The sequence below is a fragment of the Dendronephthya gigantea genome, unplaced genomic scaffold, assembly GCF_004324835.1.
Source record: "Dendronephthya gigantea isolate DGI-Jeju-01 unplaced genomic scaffold, DenGig_1.0 000001F, whole genome shotgun sequence".
Classification (NCBI taxonomy): Eukaryota; Metazoa; Cnidaria; class Anthozoa; order Malacalcyonacea; family Nephtheidae; genus Dendronephthya; species Dendronephthya gigantea.
This window is the reverse complement of record NW_021163011.1, coordinates 3,509,992-3,529,973: the sequence shown is the minus strand read 5'-3', so window position 1 is coordinate 3,529,973 and position 19,982 is coordinate 3,509,992. Positions and strand designations below refer to the sequence as shown.

Below are 19,982 nucleotides of genomic sequence, written 5' to 3'. Positions count from 1 at the left end.
TTTATTCTGAAACCTAATCCTGAATGAGAACTGCATTGTCACGTGCCCTAAAATGGCTCAATTGTTTGGCTATCATGACATTAAATAAATAAGTTAATTAATATTTCCATAAATATAAAATATAAAAACTATATAAAATGTTTCCGTTAAAAATGTCAAATATCTACACATTATTCATAAATATTTTCTTAAAAATACTTTACTTCACCCATATCGTCCAAGGTAAACTTTTTAGGCCAAGATGATGCACTTAACCGACTTTGTGGCCTGGAGTCAGAAAATATTTCCATAGGGTCAAATCTTCTGTATTTTGAACTGTTAAAGTTATTAGTTAAGGAAAGTTGATATAATGTGGAATCATGCTAGCGTGGAAACACTCAAGATTCACTGGATGCAGCCTGTATAGTTTCGAGAGTGGGAAGGTGATTATCTCGAGGAAACGAGGCTCGTTTACTGCATGCGTCCAGAGGGCAGAGAAATTATACGCTAAAAACCAACAGTTAACTAAGTATGTAGACATAAGACTATAAACAGGTCGTTTGCGACAATCTAGAGACTTCCAATTTTAAAATTGTTCTCGTTGAACAAAATTAAACGTCGTCGCACGGCTAAAAAGCATCATTATTCATTAACAAGAAATCGATTCTAAACGTATTTTCTGCCATATTCTACTTTATAAAGGATACGTTGAATTCTGATTTTCAGGTCTGGAAGTAAGATGTATTTCTGAATGAAATTTTCTCAACCATTCATTATGACTTCCCGCCTTTTCCTCAGCTCGTGGTTCCTGGCGATGAGGATAAATATGATCCCTAAAAGCACAATGATATTTAAAATATATAGCTACCCTCCAGCCTAATATGCATGCTATGCCCTTAGCTTTGCTATGCTTTCTTATTATCATGCAAAGATTTGAGGGGGGGGGGGGACGCAAACAGAATTATCGTACAAAGCGTGGTTACGAAATATTTTCGAGATATGCAATGACAAGTATCACCTTAGAGATGCGTATGCAAGATCAGAAGGACCACGAGGTGTTGTTGATCGAGAGTTGAGGCCGGAGTTATCTAAGAATATTAGATACGACAATAAATACAATTGAAAAACACCTGGGGCCGGTTGTATCAAGCCCGTTTAGCTTAAACGGTGGATAAGTCAAAATTAAATAACACTCCTACGTCTCTCTTGAATGAGTCACCGTGAATATTATACACTGAAATGTAGTTGTAAACATGATCGTTGTATTAAGGTTAAAGACATTTTGTTTACTTGTTGAATAAAACGATAGACGTGCTTTCAATTTTGAACTTAACCACCGTTTAAGCTAAACGGGCTTGATACAACCGGCCCCTGTATGGTAAATGAAGTCTAGTATGGTTATGTGGTACTATGGCGACATGGATTGGGGAGGCCTTGATTCCTGTATCCTGATATTTTACTGTTGGACGTCAGTAATGCGCGATCAAGATTAATTTATATCGATGAACCAATCAAACACGAGGTGACGTGTGTCATTCTCGCGGCGAAGGCGCTTCGGTTATCACCACTATGCGGCCACGCAAAATACTTTAGAAGCAAAGGCACCCGTAAATACGAAGCTTTTGAGGCAAAGTGAAAGGAAATAATGGATAATGAACAAAGAGAATAAGAATATCATGCTCTAAAGTGCTTTACTTCCGAAGTAATTCATCCATTTCTTTTCCATCGCAACCTCCGCAGGTTCAGTTCTAAAACATAAAAAATTTCAACTTGAACATTCCAACAATTGCAATTAAAACTTATACCAAACTTTTTAAAATAACTATTGAAATGGTAGAGAGATAGAATAATTTCATATGCTATACAATCTTTTTGAAAGTTTTGATTCTCTCATCTTTGCAGACTGTCCCATTCTTCTAGGACGACAGTTAAATGCAAACGAAGTGTTGAATCTCGACAAGTTCATAATAAACCGTTTGTCCTGTTGTATGGAATTTATTATACTTGCATTATTAGTTAACAATCGTTATTTTCACACTTTAATATCAATCGTTTGATATTTGTGTGAGTGACAGACTACCATTTTTGTGAGTGACAGACTACAAAATTGGTTAGAGAGAAAACCGAACAGAGGATAGTGAGGATAGTGATCTACAGTGAATGGTTTAACCAAATGCATGTACTAACGTGATAAAAGAGTGATAATAAAAAGGCAAAGATCAAGCGTTTCGCATTGAAATATAGTGAAACATGTTTACCTATTTCTCGCTGTAGTTTTTCGTAGGTCGCTTGGTCTCGCATCGCTGGGTTCAGCTCTTTGGTAAATACTCGTCATGTAAGACCAAATGCGGGAGAGTTCGTTATTTATATCTTTTATTGAAGACATTAGATGTTCATTTGTTTCGGAATTGTAACTCTCCGGCTCGTGAGAACGACGTTCTCTTCTATTATGCCCATTATGATGATCTTTTAATGCTCTTTCTCGTCCTCTGTCTTGATGATCTCGTCGCCTATCGTGGTAATCTCGTCGAGAACCTCGTCTCCGGACGTTTCTTTCATGATATACAGGTTGTCTACTTTCATATCGTCTAAGTTCTGAGTCACTGTCGGTAGACGTGCTGGACTAAGTGAGCATAGATACGTAAGCATATTAACATTATCGTGTGAAAGAAAAAACAGTCGATTTGGTTGACCATGCATGATGTATTATTGTATACTTATTTTTGTAAATTTCGGTGGACAAATTTAGAATGTAAGATTTTCAATTTTCAATTTTAATAAAGAGTTCAGAAGGTTACCAAGACAAACTCCATTTCAAAATAGTAATAAATGGAAAATAAATGAGTACTTAATAGGGCATAATATGAGAAACAAACGAGGTCATTTTAACAATAACTAGCTTAATTGAAACTTACTAAATCATTAGCAAACGTATTCTCCAACATCTTCAATCGCTCCTCCTTCTGACGGAGAAGATTTTCCCCGGCGCTCATGTGATATAAGGCTTCCGTTATCTCTTCTTCTTCCTGAAACAAGAAGTTACACAAACCTTTATCTAAAAGCAGCTGCAATGAAAGATTGGTGAGTTATGAAGACGATAAGAAATATCTAGATCAGTGCGTCACATTATATCATGTTTTATAAGCTATTTTATAAGCTGTTTTATAACGTAATTGGATACATCAGCTAGACATCAGAGTCGATAGTCGAGTTGACGAAGTTGAGGAGTCGAGTTGACGGTGTTGTGGATCGTGAACCCTTATTACCTGGTCTAGTTTATGTTTCATATCATCCAACATTGATGCCTCGAGATCACGTGATAACTGCAAAATGTTTAACAAGTACATTTACCCACAAACAATAGAGCCCTACGTTTTTATGCAGTAATCACGAAGCAATTACCTTGTATGAAAACTTACCTTATTACTTCCTCTACTCCTGACAGTGTTACTAGCGGTTTCAAGATAACCCTATTAAACAATATAAGGGTATCTTAGGTGCTGAGCCGAAACTAGAACGACAACTGGGGGGTATTTATTCATATATTCAGTTCTACACTTAATCAATTGCTATGATGGGTTTGAGTTTCCACTGACCTTTTTCTCGTGCAACGTGCTGGATCTATTCTTCAAAAATGCCTTTGCTCTGACTATAGCATTCTCTTCGTCTTCAAATCGTTTCCACAAAGATTCCGTTTTCCTACATTAGATAAATAACTAAGACTAAATATCGAGCAGCAAATTATTAGAATGAAGAATCTTTCGTGTGATTATGATGAAAACCATTTCACTTACGGTTTTGATTGCTCGCGATTTACTTTCTTCTGACTTTTAAGAAATTCCATCTCTAATGCTGGGAGATAAATATGGAAATTGGTTATAGAACCCGGGGTCATCCAAAGAAAAATTAAAACTGCCATTTTCCTGCTTCGATATCCGGTAAGAGCTAAGGAAAGAAATCCTTTTGGGGCAGCCTGGGGCACGCCCATCAGAAAACTGAGGTATATGAAATGTCATTTTCAGCATTCTGAGTAGACATTTTAAAAAACATTTTATACGTCTGCAATTGCGAATTTAATAATTTCCTCTAAAACTTCCCATTTTTAGAACTACCCATTTTGGAATATGTGAAAATGCCTTAGGCTGACCCCAAGATAGAACTGCGCGATATGCGATATGATATGATAGGGGGACAAAATTTATATGATTGCATCACACTGTAGCATCATCTACCTGTATCTGCAACATCTCTTTCGGGCCACGCTTCTGGAGGCTTTCTGTTAGTAGACAAATGCTTTTCATCTTCTGCAGGAGACACTACGCCATTTTGGGCTGGGAGAAAAATAAAGATACCCCCTTGAAATTTGCAAAAAGTGCAAATATTTATTATTTTTAACACTGACGGTTGTTCATAAAGGCGTGGGTAGAAAATTACCTGTGGAGGCCAATATTGGTTCTTTAATTCCTGGTGTTAACTAAAAGTATGAGAAGAGAAGTTGTGGAATGGAGAATATAAGAATAAATCGAAGAGAGAAACACCTTGGTGAACAACATGGTTCATCGAGTTGACAGGTGCGATCAAATTGATATACGTACAAATCCCATATATATGGATTACATACCGATAAGGATTATCATTAAAAAGCGAAGAATTTCGAACAACATAAACTATGTAGTCAGACCACCATTTCCCAGTAAGTATATGCTCCTACCGTTTTATCATTCAATTCTTCCAGTTGAAGCCTCTTATCTTCAACTTCTTCATTTTCACCATCAGACGACAAACCACCTGAGCTTTTCGACATTCTTTCTGTGTCATTTTTCGCTCTTTTAGGTTGTACTTTAGACTGGACTTCTGTTTGATGTTTTAATGAAGATAGGAGCCTTTCCAAATCACTGCGAGAAAAATATGAGTTGAATAGGTAGAATAAGTAGGCCCCATGTCCCCCGGTGCCCTAGGAGGTCATTATGTGACGGCATGGAGTGCCAAATTTCAAACAGCAATATTATGAATCACCTCGTATCACGCTGCAACTTTCCCTTCGCTTCATTAAGTATATCAATTTCTTCTTGTAATTCTTCCTTGATTCTAGTGAAGAGAAGCGCGACTAAGTGTTGAGATTGTAATTTGATCTTCATTAATAAAACGAAGTAAACAGTTACCTTCTCAACTTTTCTAAATTCTCATTTTGCTCTGTAATTTTTCCTTTAAGCTTCTGGTTTTGAAGTCTTAGAGCCTCGCCGTTTTCAGATTCGATACTGAGTTGCTAGTTAGTACAACGATTAGCGATAGGTGAATATTTAGAATACTCAGTAGTAATAAGAAGGTAATAGTAATTACAGTGATATTTTTCGAACAAACCTGTCTTTCCAAGTCTACGCCTGATAATTCCTTTTGAATTTCTTCTCTGCGAATTGCAATTTGCTTCTCCTAGATGACGACACAATTTTATTAAGCGAATTATGGCATGCCGATAAACTATCGGAAATCTAAATGAGGAGATTTTAAACGCCACTGTATATTGGTAGATCACTAGGATGCAAAATAATGAATGAGATTCACGTGCTAAAATAATTGCTTATACATCGACGGTAACGTAGTAACGTAGTAACGAATCAAAATTCCAGAATACGTTAAGTTTTATATCTGAGCAATTTATAGCTGAGCTTTACCAGTCTCTCATTTTCAGCAATCTGCGTTGAACGACATTGTTCAAATTCTTCTTTCACTTTTTCAATTTCAAGTTCATTGAGATCTTCTAAATTTTTCTTTTCCCTCTCAAGTCGCTCGCTCAGTTCAAACTGTTGTTTCATTTCCTGCACCAAAACAAATGGTCAAAGGAGTTATTTCTGGAGGTGGATGGGGAAGGGGTGCAATTATCCTGCCAATAGATGTGGATTTTTTTAAACTCAAGGTGGCTGAGAGGTGATAATCCTTGGGGTAGACGGGAAGCGTTAATCCTGTGGGTGGATAAAATCATCTCTTTGAACTCGCAAAACGTCATTTTCTAGGTCTACAGCTAGGGTTTGCCGGCCGTAAACGGCTTCAGTTTACTTGCCTGCTACCGTGCTACGAAAACAACTGGATGGAAATTGACTAAACAAAATGACGCTACCCCTAGACCGAAACCTGCGTATCTTAACCCTCTAATGTGGTCTTATAGCACGCTAAATGGCAATGATTTTATTTAAACATTTCTTTGTTTTCTATAAATTTACCATTTCTTTGAACTCTTGCTTCGCCTTGTATATTCTCGACTCGTGCTCTGTTTTCAACAAGGCCTATAGTAAAAAAGTTGTGTCGTCAGGCAATTGTGAAATGATAAAGACAAGATAAAATGTTCATATAATACTGCACTTCTTACAAGATCTTTTTCATGCTTTCCTCGAGCTAGTTCAATTTCACTCTCGAGATCTCTCTATAAAAAAAACAACAACATAAGACGAGAAAGGCCAAAGTAATTCTAGTTTTTTATGTACAACACTTAGAAACGTTACAATCTAAATAAAGAGAATATTTCATGATCAAGAACAACACAGTATATAACAAATGTGCGTTGGCAAGGTTGAACAAATTTTGCAATACTGTCAAATCGAAATTATAAGTTGGACTTTTTTGCAGGCATATTTTGAAAAGCAATCGTAATTACATCCAACCTGAATATCTTTAAGCTGTTGGTTTCCTTGGTTGGTTTTTATTTCATTCTTTATGTTTTCCGCCTCGTTTTCATGATTTCGCTCGAGTTCATCTTTTAACTCCTGAATTGCCTGCCACAAAATCATAAAATGTTTAAATGTTATATTTTAACCGTAGATTATCATATGCTCAGTACACGACACAAGAAGTTGACTGAGGTATACAACTAAAAACTTTATAATCCTTAAATTGTTTATAAAGTTACATCGGAACCAAGAATGATAATAGAGGTTACATTATTTTGTTTTGTACTTTTTTGCTTAATACAGTGTTGATCAGTCTTATCCTCCATGCAAAATCCTTCGGTTTGCAACCCTGCATGATTAAATTTTTGTCTAATAGCACTTTTAAAAATTAGCCTATATACAGGTATCAGATTTTTTCCTAAAATGAGCCGAATTTCAATATAAATATGAAAGATTTTTCAAATCAATTCATCGACTAATTATCAGCATATATTTTAGTATTTATATTATTATCGTCAATAGCTGATAAAGTTACCTTTTCGTGCTGTTCTTCAATCTCCGACTTCACTTGTTGTATTTCATACTGATGTTGTTGTTGCATTTCTTCGAGCGTCTAAAAAAATTTACAAATTTCAGAACCCAAACTTTCTTTACTCAACTGGTGCACAGACATGCGCACTGTAATGAATCGCCGTATATGAAAAAAGTCATATCCCACGTTATGACGTCAAGTCGTTGTGCATAACAATGGCTATCAGCCACTCAGATACTGTGAATACTTTAAAAATATATTTAAAATATAGTAATTACACAATCCTTCTCCTTTTCCAGCTTTTCTCGCAATTCTTCGATTTTCTGTTTATGTTCTTTTTCCAAAATCCTTTTCTCGGCCGCTTCTTGCGACTTATATTTCTCTTTGAGTTTGTTCATCTCGTTTTCACTTTGTTCTTTCATATCATCTTCTTCTTTTCTTCTTTCATTGTTTAACATTGTTCTATATTCTTCGAGGTCGTCGATTTTTTTCTTCTCCAATTTCTTTTCCTCCTCTTTCTGCTGTCGACTAATTTCCACCTTCATTTTTCTGATAGCGTCCTCCATTCCTTCCTGAAGACGTGCTTCTTCCTCTAAATGTTCGTCGCGTATTTTCAACTGAAGTTCTTTCATTTTTATCGCGTATTCATCTCGAATGTTCTTCTCTTCCCTCTCTTGCTCTTTTTCCAAATCCACTCTCAGTTTTCCAATGACCTCCTTCTTTTCTGTACGTAAACTTTTATCTAATGACTCGTCCTCGCTCTGAACACTCTCGTCAGGAATATTCAGCTTTTTCGTAGGTCTCGCTTCCGGCAGTTTCCTAATAATTAGTAATCGAACAAATGATGTTCATCCAGTTACAGTAGTGAGTCCTTGAATGGGGGGTGTCAAAAGGATTGCAGTATGTCACGCATGCGCGATAGACGAGAACATATATTAGGAATTATAACTTTGTAAAAGGCGAAGATTTCTAAAGGATTCCCATTACACAAGAATCGACAATATAAAGCTTTATAATCTCAAAATATGTACACAACGGGAGAATATATTGGAAATTGCCCTGGCATATGATATATATGATATGATGTTCTATAAAAATGTATGCATGCATGTGTTCGGATAAATGATCTATATAGGTAAGGAAATTCAAAGGTATGCAAGTGACTTACGTTTTCTTCTTAGTGTCCAGTTTATTTTCATCTTCAATGTCATTCTTTACACCTTTTTTCTCTTTCAGATTCAGTCTAAATCAACCACAGTGTTGTGTTATAAGTTGTATAATTTCAAAGTGTGAATGCGTGTTTTCTTATAAATGATCAACAGTAACGATTAAAAGCTTTTTACCGTAATTAAATTCAGATATTATCGTTGTTTCTTTCTCTATCGCTGTGCCTTTCTCTTACTGTATATATCGCTTATATGCAAGACACTGAATAATGCCTGTTCTTGCTACAATCGTATATAAGGGAAAAGCAACTTACTGTCTTAAAGCTTCCATGCTTGAATCGCTGTTACGAAAAAAGTCGTTATCCTGAAATTTTACACACGGATTAAAACGTGATGATGCAATTGAAGTTACAAACGGTGTCATACGATAACACCAACAATGAATCTTCGCCTGGCATGATTTTATTACAATTAGCCGGGGGAAAAAATGCATTGTACATGTAATACTATACTATTAAGTATTATGGTGAAAAATGATATACCTTATTATCCTTGTTATCGATCCTCGCTGGCATCAAGAAATCAGCACTCATCTTTTCCAAGCGATCAGATAATGCCAGATTAATACCAAAGTCCTGCAAAAATCAATGTTAGGAGAAACCCTTTTTGTAACAATTATCAACAGAGTCAATATGAAGGGTATAACAAACAGCATGCATGCAGTAATGAAAATATCTGTCATAGTATTCTCAATCTACAGATGGTTTAGACATGATGACAACCCTGCCAAACACAGCCACCACGAACATTTCAGAGTGTTTAAAAAAAGATTATATCGCAGAAAAGGAAAGGAAAACAATGCATGATGTGGCGAAGTAGACGTAGGGGCAGGAAGGGGGGGGGGCAGCCACCATTATTATGATTTTATATTATATTATATTAAATTATAATATACCAGAGGAACCAGAGGTATACCCAGGCGAAAAGCTCGAGCAGATTCAGGCGAAATACAATAACAAGTTAATTAGTCAGCAAATAAAAAACCGTCGGCACGACTGTCTTAAAAAATAAATGAAATGCCTAAAAAAATAACTCACGACTTCGCCATCGTCATCGCTGTCCTCGTGATTACTTGAAGAAGGGTTCAAGATTTTGGAGTCATCTTCGTCGCTAGATTCATTTGGGTCCTAAAATTTCAATGATTCATTTGGGTCCTAAAACTTCAATTTTTAAATATAATTTGACATGGATGCATGGTGCATCACGCTGGTTAGGCGTGCTGTGGAAAAATGGCCATCGCAATTTAATCACACCGTGAAATCAGATCATGTATTTGAAATTTCAAGAAAGCTCACCTCGTAATTTAGATTTTTGAGATCATACGAATCCAAGTTAAACCTGGCCGTTTTCTGTTGAAAAATAAAGCCAGAGATGTGATAATGATAGAGAATTGAACTGCAATGTAGATGATAAATTATTTCATCATATGGAAAACCAGTCCAAATGCTAAACCACACAAATTAGAGCATTATAATTAGTTCCTGGGCGGTCGTGGTTAATTAACTACATTATACGGACCTTGTTCTTGCCCCTCAATTATAGCAACTAGTTTCGGCTTTGCAGACACGGCCTTCAACAAACCTCGATTTCATTTCAATTGACAAAGATGCAATAATACAAATCTTTTCATTGGGAACAGGTTTCGAACTCAACGTAACTTACTTTATAACCCAGTTCCTCAAGATCATTTGTGTCCAGATGTACATCCAATCTTGGTGATTCCTAGAGAAATATAACTCCTTACATTTTGCGAATCTGGATTACCCTACATTCTGAATGGTAACTTATGAATATAGTTGATGGAAATTATAAGGATATAACAATGATAGAATAAAATTATACTGTATAGTTGCCTATAGCTACAAAGTTGAGCTTCATCTACCAGACTTAGATCAGACAACCAACTATAAGACCTCAAGGTATTTATAAAGACCAAAGCATAAAGATATTAAATGTACGTTGTTAACAAGGTTTGACGAACAGCAAACGAGAACTTGCATGTCTTATAAAAAATAGTTTTTAAAGAACCAACCTGACTATCGTCATCTGGAAAATCCATCATGAGATTGATTTTCTCCCCAGCACCAGTACTCAATGTCATGTTGTTAGTGCTCGTTGATGTTCTTTCAAAATCATTTGAAGACGAAAGCTATAGGAACACAAAATTAATATCGTGAATCCTACGACTATTTATCATCTAACGATGAACAATATCTACCGGTTTAAGACTTCCAAGTGACTTGTTATTTGAGGATTGATTTCCTTTAGTATCACCCAAAGTTGTTCCTAACGAACCATTTAGTGGCTTAAGCGCGCCAACAGGAGAAGGTAAAGATCCACCTAAACCTGGTTGCCCTCGTAACGGTGCCAGAGTTTCTGTCTTCAGCGGACCAAGAGAAGACCCAGGACCTTTGTTCGTCTGAAGAGATGAATGTAAGTGTAAAAAATTTCTGTCCATTATTTAGCGCAAAATTGATTTTCCATGATTTTGGCTAAAGAGATATCGAACCGGGTTTTTTTAATGCCAGTTCTTTTTGCAAAATGAAGCAATATTCCAAGTGCAAGTTTCCATATGCACCGACATCAAAGTTCGATAACTTCGGTTTGATATCCAGCCCAACGTTTAGGGATATGCAATTCATTGTATATAAGATTTTCTGGAAGGAATATACATAAACCTTATCAGGGAAATTTAAAGACTTGGTTTTCTTGTCTTTCTTCTTCTTGGAATTCCTCTTCTCAACAACAACTTTCTTTGCAGTAGTCCCACCACTTGACTCATTTTTCTTCCTCTCTTCCGCCACCAGCCTTCGGTAATATTCGTCGCAAGGATGATCCCAGATACTCTCTCCAGTTGCAAAGTTAAAGTAGTAAATTTCACCATTGGGGTCTTGACTGTAAAATACGTATAATAAATGTCCATATGAATAATGCTGTTTTACTCCCACGCTTTTGCCGTACTCTGCGGACCCTGAAAATTGGGTTTACATCAAGTATTCCGGCAGGTTGGTTATGGTGAAGAGCGAAAAAATGGGTAAGGTGGTCACTGCCTGTTAATAGATAGTTTTTTTGGTGAAAGAAAGTCGGGCAATGGTAGTGAACGTGGGCATTAAAAAATAGACCCGTGCAAAGCTGGGCGGTTTGCGCATGTCAGTGTTCCTACCATGGTTTCCAGTCCGGAGGCAGAGGAGCCACAATGCCTTCTTTTGCAATCCACAGTAACTCTTTTTCTTTTTCGGGATCGATGTCAATAGCTCTTGCATATTCCAAGATTTCTATACAGGAAAAAAATTTTTTTACGTCTACTTTTAAGAAAACACGTATTCGACAGGAAAATTTTGTTTGGACTTTTACTTCTCAGTTCTCAAGGTTGTATATGTTATTTACCGACTGCGATGTCCGGATAGAAAAATATTTTCCCGAGGTATCAAAAACGACCCGAGGTCGCTGGCCGAGGGACGTATTTGAGACCGAGGGGAATCTATCCGGAGCGACCAAAAACGGTAAATAACGTATTTATTTTTTACAAAAAGCGGCGTTCGGTCGTATTATCATTGCTTTATTGCATGTGTAGTCAAATTCAGCAATGGCGACAAAACTTAAACAATAAAAACCTCATTTGTTTAATTTACTTAAATTCACTTCAGTTTATCGTGATAATCATTTGGCCCATATATTTTAAAATGAAAAAGTCAAAAGTTTGCGAATAAATCATTTGAAAAGCACAAAAAATAAGCTTTCATAATAATTTTGTATTCAATAGTCGTATTTTATACATCCGCGGGTCAATCTTTAGAAGTTGATCAAATTTCAGGAGAACCGAAAAAAAATTAAACTTAGTTGCAGCGGAAGATATTATCATCATTGCCTATAAAGGCTGTTTTCCACTTACGCGTTTTTCATACACACGTACACGCACGTCAAAGTCGAAATCCTTATACATGTTATCTTTGAAAAAAATAAGTGAATAAATCGAAGGAACTTAGTGTCCTGCTTATTTACTTATGCATTAGTTGACCTAGATGTTAAATAATAAAAATTTAAAAGAATTAAAAATTTTCCGTACGTGTACGTGCGTATAAAAAACGCGTAAGTGGAAAGCAATGGCAATGGCAATGGCAATGTTATCATAGAATTCGAGTGCCATACAATTTTAACCGAGTAAACAAACGGCGTGCGCGCGTTCGTGCAGCTGCTTTTAAACTTTTTCCTTTGTATTTCGTACCACTATAATTTAGAGATAGTCTAATTGTCGCAGGTGGCGAGTGGCAGGTTTTTTCGCGGTTCGCGGGTTTTTGTCGCGGGTCGCGGGTATATTTCGCGGGTCGTGGGTTTTTACGTGATTTTTTTGTGTACATAAATTTTTTGTTCATGTGTATAGTGATTCGTTCAACTGGAATTTGAACGAATAACTGGAAGTTATTCAGTAGGACTGACAAAATAGCCAACCTTTTAGAAAATTATTCTCGTAACAACAACGAACGAAAGGAGAAGAAAAGAGGACAAATTCGAAGGTGCCGAAGCAGCAGGAGTGAACATGCAGAAAGATGGAGAGCTTTGCTTATCTGTTACTGGCCTTTATGTACCATATGAACAAAACTTTGTCGTGGAGACAACTTTTTATTTTTGTCCAATCCTTAAATGTATCAGCCGCCTGCCTCCTTGGACTAATCTGAAACAGCCTCAAATAATCCATGCCAAAAATACAGTCTTGGAAGAAGATCTTGGTAGGCTTGATTTAGGGCAGTTCAAAATTTTTTTTTCTTGCTCTTCATTCCTAAAATGAGGTTATGAGGACAACCGGCTAAAAGAAACGCAGTTGTAAGGGGTATTAAGTTATAGGTATCATACGTCAATAAGTTATATTGTGACGCTTATCTTTTGCATTGCCAATATTTTGAAAGTTTAGCATTTTACATTGCCAACGTACATTTTGCATTAAAACTTGAGTTTTTATAATTGGTTTCGTATGAAGCCACTGTATTTATTTATTGTTATTAGAATAGAGATTTACCCATTATAGAAATACCCATTCATGCGGACATTTTATTCTTCGGAAGACCAACGAAAATACCGTAACCCGCAAAAAATCCCGTGAGATATATATATACCAGCGAACCGCGACAAAAACCCGCGACTCGCGACCCGCGACAATTAGATTATCTCTATAATTTAAGGCTGCATAAGTATACAAAAGAGAGCAGTGTTTTTTTTTATACACGCAAAACAGCCGCTAAAAAGCCATTTTACAGCCAAAATATAACCGTTTGCATTTTGAGGACTATAAGAGAGTCCGTCGACGTTATGCGTCGAAACGTCATTTTTGTCTTTGCTGTTACTGTAATTCAGATCCTCGGAGGATTGCTGCCTTCTGAATGGAAAGAGAATATAGAAGAATACGGCAATTTGGGAGGAAAGAGTGTTGATACTTTGGAGACCAGGAACAAAGATAATAAGAAATACGAACAATCAACCGATCATGGAAGATGGAAGGAAATTCCGGAGCCACCCCAAGTTAGACGAAAGAGAGATACACACAAAAAGTGCAGTTCAAACAGATGTACCCGTGGAAGGTCAATTTATAAGAACGAATTCAGTTGCTACTACGATAACGCTTGCTTTAAAACCTTTTACGACTGCTGTACTGATCATGAAGAATGTTGTGGAAACCAAACGATTCAAAAGTCCAGCGTCACTAACACAGGAAAGTCCATATGGGCATGTGTTACAACCACGTATGTCCGAGAGCATATAAAATCATGCGGAATCCTGGGCGTTTGGATGATTCAGAAGTGTCCACTAAGCTGGCCAGCGGATAAAACGAAGTTCGACTGTGAAAATCCTCCTAATAATTTCTCCTTTCCCATCGAGAAATATTTGCCAGTGATAGACGAGGACAACATTACTTATCGTAATCAATATTGCGCCGTTTGCCACGGAATAACGAGGTACAGCAGCTGGAACATTCGCATTCTCACTTATATAACAATACCAGCCGAATACGATCTTGAAGAAGGGATCAAATTTATGATAAAACAAGGCGGGGAGACCCCCAAAACCGAACCAAGTAGTGACCAACCACGACGGTACTGCATTATTAAAGATAATACAGGAGGATGCTTTAATTCCTCTCACCCGTTACACTACAGCTGTGTGAATGGACCTGTGGAAGTTGTCACTGATGGAAAACGTTACTTCAAGAACAAAGCATGTGCGTCATGTCGGGGATTCACTGGCATAAGCGAATGGCATATAAACAGCGATTGTTCCTCAGTAGGAGATCCTGTAGGTCCTGGTGGCCCAGGAGGTCCTAGTGGCCCAGGAGGTCCTAGTGGCCCAGGAGGTCCTAGTGGCCCAGGAGGTCCTAGTGGCCCAGGAGGTCCAGGTGGCCCAGGAGCTCCTAGTGGCCCAGGAACTCCAGGTGGCCCAGGAGGTCCTGGTGGCCCAGGAGCTCCTAGTGGCCCAGGAGCTCCTAGTGGCCCAGGAGCTCCTGGTGGCCCAGGAGGTCCTAGTGGCCCAGGAGGTCCTAGTGGCACAGGAGGTCCTGGTGGCCCAGGAGGTCCTAGTGGCCCAGGAGGTCCTGGTGGCCCAGGAGGTCCTGGTGGCCCAGGAGGTCCTAGTGGCCCAGGTCCTGGTGGCCCAGAAGGTCCAGGTGGCCCAGGAGCTCCTAGTGGCCCAGGAACTCCAGGTGGCCCAGGAGGTCCTGGTGGCCCAGGAGCTCCTAGTGGTCCAGGAGGTCCAGGTGGCCCAGGAGGTCCTAGTGGCCCAGGAGGTCCTGGTGGCCCAGGAGGTCCAGGTGGCCCAGGAGCTCCTAGTGGCCCAGGATCTCCAGGTGGCCCAGAAGCTCCTAGTGGCCCAGGAACTCCAGGTGGCCCAGGAGGTCCTGGTGGCCCAGGAGGTCCAAGTGGCCCAGGAGCTCCTAGTGGCCCAGGAACTCCAGGTGGCCCAGGAGGTCCTGGTGGCCCAGGAGGTCCTAGTGGCCCAGGAGCTCCTAGTGGCCCAGGAGGTCCTGGTGGCCCAGGAGGTCCTAGTGGCCCAGGAGGTCCTAGTGGCCCAGGAGGTCCTGGTGGCCCAGGAGGTCCAGGTGGCCCAGGAGGTCCTAGTGGCCCAGGAGGTCCTAGTGGCCCAGGAGGTCCTGGTGGCCCAGGAGGTCCTAGTGGCCCAGGAGGTCCTGGTGGCCCAGGAGGTCCTAGTGGCCCAGGAGCTCCTAGTGGCCCAGGAGGTCCTGGTGGCCCAGGAGGTCCTAGTGGCCCAGGAGGTCCTAGTGGCCCAGGAGGTCCTGGTGGCCCAGGAGGTCCAGGTGGCCCAGGAGGTCCTAGTGGCCCAGGAGGTCCTAGTGGCCCAGGAGGTCCTGGTGGCCCAGGAGGTCCTAGTGGCCCAGGAGGTCCAGGTGGCCCAGGAGGTCCTGGTGGCCCAGGAGGTCCAGGTGGCCCAGGAGCTCCTAGTGGCCCAGGAACTCCAGGTGGCCCAGGAGGTCCTGGTTTGATTGATGGACGATTTTTAGCTGTATTTCGTATCGAGAAAAAAGCCTCAAAAGCTGCAATAAAAGTGGAAAGAAAATGTAAAACTGACTTGGTATATGATAAAACCTTAGGCTTCTGCAGAATACAAGGTGAAGTAACCTCTGTTAAAGATATATTATCAAATCAGTATTTCATTGCTTTGTGGCTAGTTCAACAGAATTATTTCCGCTACTTTGGCTCTCAAGGTCCTCCAAGCGCTGATGAATTTGTAGAAAAAAAGTTGCGAACTGTCCTTAAAATGCAACCAAAACAAGTATTGGCCACAAATACTCATGAACAGTCGTATGATGAAAGAAAACGTAAAAGGTACGTTGTGATGACTTTTCGAGTAACGCTGACGCCATATCAAGTCCTTGTGCGGTTAAACCAAAGCAATAATACAATGGACAGCCTTTCACAGCTTCCGAAACAGATGAAGAATATGTCATATTTTGACACGAAATTGTCGGTGATTAATTCCCTTGTAAAACAACTCGCTTGCGTTGGGCAAAAGACGTTCTCAACTAGTGAATACAAAATTGAAGAAAATGGCACAATTATCGATAAGAAAACAGGAAAAATGTTCAATTTGGATAACATTATTAAAAAGACAGAGCAGAATATAACATTTTGTCCTCAACTATTATTTTCCGATTGTAAAGCATGGATTAATATTTCCAACCAGGAATATGCAATTCTTGGTAATTTAACTCTGTACCATAATTCCACAAACCTGATGTTTCCTTTCGGAAAATATTACGTGAAAAGAAATAAAGACAAAGACACTGAGGATGTTGATGTTAATGCCAAACCAATCGATGATTTTTCAAAGTCACTCAGAAATTCAACGGTTTATATTTGTCTTCCAAATGTACCAAGCAGAAATGTCGTGTTAATTAGTTACAATGAGGACCATATTTTACCCTTGAAGATATTAACGATGGTTGGGTTCATAGTCTCCATACTCTCAGGTCTGTTTGTTCTTATAACATACACATTATTTTCGGAATTGAGAGCTCTTCCTGGTAAAAATTTGATGAATTTGTGTCTTTCGATGCTAATATTTCAATCACTCTGGTTGGTTCGTTCTTATTTACGAGCGAACACAGTTTTTTGTACAATTCTCGGCATCTTGGAACATTACAGCATTCTTGTATCTTTCGTGGCCATGAGTGTTATTTCTCATCACTCATGTGCTGTTTTTTCGAAGAATTTATTCTTAGCAAGAAAGAACGAAAGCGAAAACAACGATACCTTCATAAAGTATTCAGCTGTTGTCTGGATGTTACCAGCGGCATTTGTTGCTGTTGGTTTTGCGCTGGATCAAACAGAAATATTTCCCATCGACTATGGCGCTATCTGTTTCTTGGCGACAAAGAATTCCAAGATCTATTTGTTTATATTGCCAATTGGCATATCGCTTTCATTCCAACTCACAATATTCATCCGTACAGCAGTATTTTTGCTGAAGCACCAGGTGACCACGGAAGTGATTCATCAAAAAAGAAAACAAAATCTCAAAATCTGCCTAAAATTGTCCACCCTGACAGGTATCCCTTGGATTTTTGGATTCTTACATGTAGTTTTTGGAAACATTGTGACGCTCGAGTACCTTTTTGTCATTTGTGTCTGCTTCCAAGGATTATACGTGGCAGTTGCTTTTTTATGGAACACAAAAGTTTTTAAACTGTACCAAAATCGTTTTAACAAAGGAAAACAAAGAGTTGTGCCAGTTCAATCTCACTGATGTGAAACCAACGTAAAACATTTTGGCAATAACGCATTCGAAACAGTGATAATTGTATACAGACGTTTTTAGACATGCATATGCATGAGAAGACGTCCCGTGCAAATTACGACGATGATTCTTAACGTATCAGTTTTATTAAAACGTCTTCAATATATATTTTATGCATATCTTCCTGAACATCATTATACAAATATATCTAAAGTTATGATTGTCCATAATATGTTGACACTCAGATGCATTATATACAAGGAATAATATAAGATATGTTCTAAATTAAATGCTCCGTTTGTACCTAGCTACAATACTTGGGTGAAAAGGAGCAAATTGACACTATAGAGTATAATAGAGTGGATGGCAACAAAAATGAACAATGTTGTGTTGCACCTCACAAGTTTTTAGCAAGGTGCGACAACTTTTCAAAGCTTAACAGCTTTATAACCAAAGCTGAACAGCTTTATAACAAACGTGTTTACCGAACACATAGTCATATTGGGCAGGGGTAAGCCAGAGAGTTTGCAACAGGGGTGTCAGTTAAAATCAGAATTTGAAAAAAAAAACATATAATGGTGCCTTGTTGCCATACCGCATTGCAGTGGCGTATGAAATACGATAATTAGGGGGGGGGGGCAATTATTCAAATACCCAATGTTAACAGTTTGTAAAGGCAATCAATTTGAAAAGAAATTGATCAGGCAGCTAGAACATGAATATATGAATATGTGCCCCTCCCCCAATTATCATACTTCCCACGCCACTGCCCCTCTCCCTCTCAATGTAAACTAAATTCAACGTCTACGTTTACAGATTAATGTCATATCACATTCTTTGTAAGACCTGTTTCTTCCAGACCTTTCATATAGTGTTATATACTTGTTTGCAAAGTAGACATGTAGGTTGAGTAGGCTGAGTATGTATAGATCTTGGAGAAACTGTTGTACATGTTGAAATAACTGATATTTCTGACCTTAGAATTTAGTATTATATATCATCTTACATATTAATTCTTCTCATATGCCAAACATCATAGACCATATCATGCACGCATTCATTATTAAATTTTCGCGCCTAAAATGTCAGCAAGTGTCGAAGAAGCTCTAGTGATCCCTCAGGCTCACCTACTATAGATAACAAACACCAACAGCATGGCAACCCAAGAACCAATCTCCATGCATGGGAAAACATTAGCACCTATAGCAACCGCAACAGACAAAATATTTGCACAAGCACTTTGATATCAAAGATATAACTAAGGAAAGACATATATGCAGCAAATATATAAAGCACACAACTACTTGTAATTTAAGGATTCACCATTACATATAGCCGTCAAATCACACAGGCAACACAGCAAAGAGAAATAGTGCACAGCAAAGAATAACAGACACAACAGTCATATATTCGTATAAAACAATCTAGGGGAATTGCAGATAGCAAATCCTATATACAGTGCAAGTCACATCAACACAAAAGCACACAGCATGAAGAATGAAAAATGACAAGCCACAAAATTAGAAACAATAACTCTTTTGAAAGCTCAGTAATTGGGAAGAATTTTAGGAGAAGTATATATAAGAGGTTTCTAACGCTGCCCAAGACGATCTTAGAAGATGTACATCCCAATGAAGAGGTTTTTTAAATGTTAGGTTTTATGTTTGATAGCAAACTGTAAGAGAGTATTAAAAATGGACTAATGTTGGTTGATATTGTATAGAATATTGTCTTATCACTAATCACTCCTGCTCTTCGGGAAACATGGACAAAGTTTTGCAGATGTCTGAGTTCAAATCTTCTATGTTGATTTGTTTCAGATCAATTTGGCTGCATGCCTTTTGCCTGAAGTTAATAATTAATTTTGGATGTATATTTCAATATTACTAATGTGCATCTGTCAATTGGCCCGAAAATATCTTGTGTGTAAACGTTGATCATATAAACAACCATGGTCCATGAATGGAGACTACCTCGAAAATATTATGATAGGGAACTACAACGGAACAAGCACTTTGTCTACAACTTCGAGATCAAGGGTTTTGCTCGAACGATCTTTACATCTTTCGGTATTGCGAAGAAACTACTACACTGCACTGGAAATCCCCACGTTCCTCTGTATCATCAAAACTTACCTTCCTCGGATGGCTGAAAATCTTCATCATAATGCTCTTCCAAGATGGTTTGATTATTTATAACGGTCACCATTTTTTCACGAAGAATTGCACCCAGTCACAACGATCCTTTAGCAGTTAATATCTGTTTGTAAAGTTGACAATTTCTACAAATCATCTCCTCGGTTTTTGGTAAACAAACATTCATTTTCAATTTCATTATTGACCG

At 38.5% G+C, this 19,982-nt stretch overlaps 1 protein-coding gene across 1 annotated transcript; it reads right to left on the bottom strand.

Moving 5' to 3' along the window:
- Positions 1-132: 132 nt before the first annotated feature.
- Positions 133-19,980, bottom strand: LOC114523562 (centrosomal protein of 164 kDa-like). The gene is made up of 33 exons (XM_028544527.1): positions 19,775-19,980; positions 11,563-11,674; positions 11,078-11,294; positions 10,618-10,818; positions 10,432-10,548; positions 10,062-10,121; positions 9,695-9,748; positions 9,437-9,526; positions 8,882-8,974; positions 8,654-8,703; positions 8,342-8,416; positions 7,452-7,992; positions 7,177-7,254; positions 6,636-6,746; positions 6,344-6,397; positions 6,198-6,260; positions 5,652-5,795; positions 5,341-5,409; positions 5,142-5,245; positions 4,996-5,067; positions 4,691-4,874; positions 4,414-4,453; positions 4,212-4,310; positions 3,774-3,831; positions 3,576-3,678; positions 3,399-3,449; positions 3,246-3,302; positions 2,895-3,005; positions 2,238-2,602; positions 1,675-1,727; positions 998-1,067; positions 687-812; positions 133-315 (listed from the first exon to the last, which is right to left on the bottom strand). The coding sequence occupies exons 1-33, from the start codon at positions 19,845-19,847 to the stop codon at positions 189-191; spliced, it is 3,822 nt and encodes a 1,273-aa protein (XP_028400328.1). The 5' UTR covers positions 19,848-19,980; the 3' UTR covers positions 133-188.
- Positions 19,981-19,982: the final 2 nt, after the last annotated feature.